Raw genomic sequence first — 6793 nt, 5'->3', positions numbered from 1 at the left:
CTTCCCTCTTAAATACTTCAGCACGTATCTCCTAAGAATAAGGATGTTCTTAGCCGGGAAGCTTTTTTTAAGGGCTCTGCAATTCTCAGCTAGGGGGAATGTCTTCAGTCTCTGGAGTGCATATATGAGGTCTAAAGACCAGATTTCAGTCTGGATATGGGTAGTGCGAGAAGGAGCCAAGCACAAGAGAAGGAGGCACAAACAATGGTTCAAGTTTCCAAAGAAAGAAAGAAAGAAAGAAAGAAAGAAAGAAAGAAAGAAAGAAAGAAAGAAAGAGGAAAAAGCAGAATGATCTTGGGCGAGTTGCTTCCTTTCCTTGAGCTTCAGTTTCTTCATCTATAAAATGGGGATTGTGTTAGTCTCTGTCCTGCCAACCTTCCAAAGCAGTATGAGGTTTAGATGTGAAAATAGATTATGAGAGCACACTGGGAGCTGCCACACTTAAACATGTAAGGGCAAGTGATTTGCAGAGATGACCTTCTGAGCAGGTAGAGCTCAGTAGCAATACTTCCCTGGCCCCAGGCCTGAAAGTGTCTCTGTTAACACATGGAAGTGTAGTCCCCCTGCTCAGCCCCCAAAACTCTTGTTACTGGAAGCCCCAGAATTTTCATCTCTAATGGAAATCTCCGTGGCTGGCATCTCTTGCTGTTTTTCAAAGACCTAAACACACACCCCAGTTTTTTCTAGTTCTTTTTTCAGATAAATCCAATTTCTCTTATTGATAATGGCACAAAACTGAAAGATCACTTCTCTACTTTTTCTTCTTTCTGGTATTTCTTTCTGTGCTCCCCCTTATTTTCTACTATTTCCCCCAAACTTGTTGACACTTCTAGAGTTGGAAAATTCTCTCATCCTGCCTACCCCTAGCTCAAAGAGCAAAATGCTTTACAAAATTAAGTGAGCATTTGGGATTTTTAACTTGATTTTATCTTTTCATTCAACCAGAGGGGGTATGTGTGTGGGAGATGCACTTGTCAACTAAAAGCAATTTCTCTGCCTCCCTGGGGACTGAAGTGTAATTGTAGCTCTGTCTTCCTGGTGTCAGGATGAAACCTGCATTCTCCTGAGTGGTGTCAGCACACTGACAGACAGCTCCTGGGATCTAGTGTGGGGTACTGGAAAAGAATGGGGTGGTAACAGGAGGGGAGAACAAGATCCGGAAGCTGGTCTTGGCTCATCTCTCCTCCTCTGGCTGGCTTTGGGCTAGTCACTTATTGTCTTTTGCCTCAGCTTTTCTAACTGAAAAAACAGGAATGATTCACTCCCATTTCTACCTCGCAAAGATAGTGCCAGGACCTTGTCAGGTTTTGGTTATATGAAAATGTTTGGAAGCAATAGAGTTCTGAAAGGAAGAATGTGCTCTGGAAGCAGTGGATCCTAGGAATGCTAAGTAGCTAGAAAGGAACTTCAAGTTTTCCTTGTATAACCCCATTTGAGAAATGAGGAAGCTTGCCCACCCCCATAATTTTGCTATGTTTACCATGAGCCCAGATAAATCTTTCCCAAACAGAGAGGCAGAGAGGCAAAGTCCTGAGGCCCTAAGGCTAATAGCCCCTTTGCGAGAGCACATATGATCCCTGTGCACACCATGTAAGCCTTCTAATGGGACTCCTCAAAAGGAGGCACTGGGAGACAGTATTGCTAATCTACAAATTCTGTCCACGGCCCTGGAGGCAGAGTCCTTTGTCATTTCACCCCTGACATCTCCAAGACCTTCATAACAACCTGTTGAGGGAGAGGAGTAGGGGGATGGGGATCCCCATTACATAGAGGAGGAGCCTGGCACTCAGCTTGGGTAGCAGACCTACTTGCACTAAACCAGCCAGTAGCTCCTGAATCGGCATTGTTAAAGCACATCCAAAGTGATTCTGACACATCCGGTCCAATGGGCCACGTTTTGTGAAACCCTGATTCATGACAAGCTTTCATTCTTGGAATCTCATTTAATTAGCAACTGTTTGCCTGGGTGGCAAGTACTTTTGAGCTTCAGGAAAAAAAGCTAGAAAGGTCTGGAGCCTTCCTTCTCACAGTCAACAAGCCCCTAGCTTGATTTCATCATTGTGCCTTCTTCTCAGTTAAAATGTGTTTTCTTCTTGCTAAAGACCTCATGGTAGACAGTGACCTAAGAAAGGAACAGGGTGCTTGGCTCTTAACTGAATTGCAGCGAAAGACCCTGCAGACGCAACAAGCTGTCAAGCTCTAGGCTGTCAGGGTGAGGGCATATATACCCAACATGCCTCCTGTGGGCACACACCTTAGGGTGAGAGGTTGCAAATCCAGGCTAGCAGGGTTCGAACGGCGTGAGGCAGGTGCTAAGGGCCTCTACATTCTTGGGAACGAGGGGTCATAACTGGTTATGTGCCTCCACACAGGAAAGGAGTCCTGCATTTTACTCACAGCCCAACCTTCAGCTTTTTCTGGGTCACCAAATCCAGCCCCAGTGCCCTTCACCAATAGCACAACCCCAGCTGAAAGGCAGCAGTCACTCCGCTATCCTTTCTTCAGCAAAGACAAGGTTACAGATTTTCTTTTCTGTAAGTGGTACTTTTAACTCCAGAAATAATATATGTTTATTAAAGAAAGTTTGGAAAATACTAAAATATGGAAATAATAAAACAGTCAAAAATTGCCCATAATTGCATTGCTTAAATATGATCAATATTAAGATTCTGGTGTGTTTCCTGTTAGCCTTTTTTCCCCCATGTATAGGCTTATTATTTATTTGTACCGTTTATATAATAATGTGCACGTATTTTGCATTTTGATTATTTTTCATTTAAAATAATCACAAGTGTATTTTCTGGTTATCATATAGGCTTTCAAATTTTACACTTAAAAATAATTGTGCAATCATTCACTGAGTGAACCAACATTATATACATAGCTCAATATCTAGCTTACAGAGAACATTTGATAAATATTTGTCGAATGAATGGATGCATTCCCCTTTTATGTGACATTTAGTTAAGGGTAAAGATTTTCAAAGGAAACTGAACACTAAGTAATTAAGCGGCAGAGGAGGTGGGTCAAAAAAAGGGGGGGAGAATTGCTATTCAACTGTTAAGTAATTTTCTTGAGAATTCTGAACTTACATTTCTCCCTCTCTTTTTTTTCCTCCAAAGAGTCGGCCTTGGTTGGTCTGGAGCTTGTTCACAACTATTAATACCCCCATGTTACAGATGAGGAAACTAAGTCTCAGAAAGGCTTCCTAAATAATTTTCCTGAGATTACATTGCTAGTACATAGCAGAATTGGACTTCCAACCTAGGTGTGTGAGCATCCTTAGCTTTGTCCCTTTACCACATCGCATCTCTTGCAGAAAAAGGCAGCAAAGAAGGATAGCTGTCATGAGTTTGTGCCTCTAGTAGAGGTATTCTGGAAACAGAGAAACTTCAGTTACTGAGGCCCATTGGATGGGACTGGGCAGGCAGCCTCCCCATGAGGGAGCCAAAGAAAAGCTTGTTCAGCTGGGAAAAAAGAAAAGAAAAGGAAAGAAACTCATTGACGCCATGACAAAAGCTGGTGGTGGATAAGCTCATGGGAAGAGGTAAGGCCGAGATTTCAATATCCAAGGCCTGAAACTGGACATTTCTAGATGTCAGACTTGTTTGGCTTGGATGACTGGGTATTTGTACAGCAGAAATTGGTAAAACAGCAGGTCTGGTGAATGTTTGTTGTCTTTGATTGCTTTTAGAAAACAGAGAAAATTGGAAATGATTTAAAAATTGGTGCAAAGGCAAAGAGATACCATGTTTCCCAGAAAGGAAGGACAATGAATGGAAGGAAGCCCTTTAAACTCTGAGTAAATCTCAACTCTGCTAAGAATTGCATGACAAAGTACAGGTGACTCTTCCCTGTTATGCACCCCTTCAGCCGCATTAATGCTAATATCAGTGGTTAACAAGGCAAATGTAATAACTGCGCTCCCCAAAGGACCTGTGATTGCAGTTTCCACTCCTTAGGCCTGCAATCCAGTAGTTGGAAGAGGATTTTTCATATTTCTTGCTACCTCCTCACTAGAATTTTGATGGACAGAGCCCCATCTTCCCAGTGGAGAAAAACAAGGCACAGAGTCACCTCCCTACAACTGCCAATGGAGGACTGGGGGAGAAATTAATTTGGGCTCCTGGACTTAAGCAGCTCAGGGCTGGTTTACTACTACCAGATCCCCTAAACACTGAACCCATTATGGTACATGCCCCCATATGTATTTAAAATTTAAAAATACAAAGTCACAGAAGAAGTGTAATAAAATCCAACACAGTACCACCCCCATCGAAATATCAAATATCAAATTCTTTCTAAAAATAAATGTTGGTGCCCCTTCTATGCCAGTGCCCTGAGCAAAAAGTATAGGCGATGGAATCTGTAAGTCATCGGCACCTGGGGGTACCCCATACTTATACATACTTGATAACTGCGTTCTTTCATCTCACTTGGAGATCAACCCCCTAAAAAAGAAGTTTCCCAGGAAGCATAGCATCTCCCTCCTCCCTGAAGGAACCGCAGGGCAGGGACAGTAAAATTACTCTCAGCTTTGGGGCTCCTTGGGGGGCAAAGCTCTTTTCGCCTACTCACATTCTTGGTTCTGTAGAATGGAACAGTGACTTAAAATCGGATTTGGAGCTACCCAGGGCTGAGGTACGTTCCCAAGTGCTGAGGCAGTCCCTCCCCTTCCGATTCAGGGCTCTTGGGGCAGACACTGCTTCCCCCCTAGACTGGGTCTCCCGAGGGCTGAGATGATGTGTCCCCACAAACGTGGGGGTTTGAAGCGCTGGGATACAGCCTCCCCCCTCTGATCTGAGGCTCCCTGGGACAGGTGCACCATCTGGCCTGCAAATTCCGGCTCCTGGGAATGGGCCCTCTTTTATGCACCCGATCAAGGGCTTCTGGGGGCACAGACCTCCCTTCCCACTCAGATTCGGGGCTCACCGGGGCTGAGGTGGCGTCTCCCTTCAGACTCGGGGCTCCCCGGGGTGGGGGCAGGGTCCCTCCCTCAGAGTGAGCTCCCCGGGACAGGAGCTGCATCCTGGCCTCCCTCCGGGTGGGGGAAGGGGCTGCGGGGCCGGCGGCCTCTCCTCCGGCGGGAGGGGGGGCTCCCCTGAGGCCCTGCCCCCTTCGTGACAAGCCCGAGGTGTCCGGTGACCAAGACACTCCGATCTGGGTGCAGGGTGCGGCTCAGGGCGTGGTCACCAGTCACCGGGGGCTACTTAGGGCGGCCCTGTGCGAGGACCGCGCGGAAGCCAGCTTGAGGCGGCCGGCACTCGGCGCGGGTCATGGCGTGGATCCTGGACTGCCTTTTTGCCTCGGCCTTTGAGCCCCGCCCCCGCCGTGGTGAGTGGGGCCCACGGAGCCGGGGGGGGCAGGGGTGCTCGGGCCCCGGGTGACCGGCGGCTGTAGCCCCGGCTGGGCGCCCTGGGGCTTGGCTCGCCGCCCCCTCGCCTCCCTTCCCGCTGGCTTTTAGCTAATTGTTCTGGCTCCAGGGACTGCCCCGTCGAGGCCCCGCATAAATCACCAGCTTTGCCGGGAACCGCGAGCAATCGCGCTAATGGCCCGGCTGGACGCTGGGCGAGCGCGGGGGCGGAGTCGCTGGCTCGGCCGCGCGGGGGAGAAGGCGGAGCGCTGGGGCCCCGACGCGCCGTCCCACAACCCAAGGGTCCTAAAGCCCCGAGGGGCACCGTCTCTGGCTGGGCGGCCAGGGCCCAGGGACTCTGAAGTTGGGGAGGGGGCTGTTCTTTTGCCCGAAGCTTGTCCCTCGCATCCCAGTCTTAACTACGGAATATCACCGTGGGCCCCTTAGAGTCGTCGAATTCAACCCCTTCATTTAAGAGATGGCGACATTGAAGCCCAGAGACGGCAAAGGCCTGCCCAAGGTCATACAAGGAGTTGGCAGCAAATCTGGTTCTGCTGAAGCCCTGCCAACTGCCCACTGCCCCAAACTGCCCAGGGGCGGAGGCCTGGGGTCTTTAGTCTGGGTCTTTCCTTGGATGCTTGAAATCAGTGCTCAGCTCCCCTTTCCCTGTGGAGTTGAGGCCATAGGTGTGCAAAGATCACAGCACAGATCCAAATACGTGGGTGGCATTTCACCCTTTCCTGGAACTGTTTCTATGAAGCACATTTTGGAAACCGGTTATTTTTTTTTCCTCCTTAAAGTTTCAGGAGACTGATTTTTTTTCTTTTTGAGATTTCCCAGGACCCCCACCCACACTGTCCTTCACTCCCCCTTGGTAGGCTCCACCCCTTCCAGGCTGCCACCTGCCCCCACTGCCACCTGTTTTTCCATAGTCTCCACCTCCAAAATCTATATTAGTTAGAGTGCGTCATTGGTCACCAGCCATAGACCAAACCTGGGGCGGTCTCCTCTTTCCTCTGCCCCCTCACAGGCAGGGGAGGAGAGGCAGAGAGAGGGTGGGCCTCAGCAACTTATTTCAGTAAAAACTTGTTTTTAGTCCTTGTCAGCCTCAGCACCCTGCTGAGAACCATCCCAGGAGTCTGACATACTGCTAAGGGACTACAGCATGCTTAGCAAATCCAAGTACAGTCTCTGGCAAGCCACAAGATCTCTGAGAAGGAAAGAGATCTGCATACACACAGAAAGTTTAACTTTTTGTTCTGTACGTTCTTTCGGATCAATGTGATCCTGGTAAATTGGGAAAAAAGGGGGGAGGGAGTTTTATAAATGCCTTTTAAGGCCTTACGGTTCAGGCACCCCATCCTCAAAATGGGGTAGGGAGAACCGTTCTACCCCTACCTGGCCTAGAAGGTTGTCGTGTGACTCCAATGAGATCAAGGA

General features: G+C 48.3%; 1 protein-coding gene across 1 annotated transcript in view; it reads left to right on the top strand.

The window, feature by feature from the left end:
- The first annotated feature begins 5200 nt into the window (after nt 1-5200).
- ARHGAP36 (Rho GTPase activating protein 36) overlaps nt 5201-6793 on the top strand; it is a 30933-nt gene continuing 29340 nt past the window's right edge. The window contains exon 1 of the mRNA XM_045797509.2: nt 5201-5334. Within this exon, the coding sequence (XP_045653465.1) occupies nt 5277-5334 (58 nt within the window). The 5' untranslated portion in view covers nt 5201-5276. The remainder of the gene's footprint in view (nt 5335-6793) is intronic.

Source organism: Ursus americanus, chromosome X, assembly GCF_024610735.1.
Source record: "Ursus americanus isolate L20-20 chromosome X, mUrsAme1.1.p, whole genome shotgun sequence".
Classification (NCBI taxonomy): domain Eukaryota; kingdom Metazoa; phylum Chordata; class Mammalia; order Carnivora; family Ursidae; genus Ursus; species Ursus americanus.
This window is presented reverse-complemented; position numbering and strand designations above follow the sequence as displayed.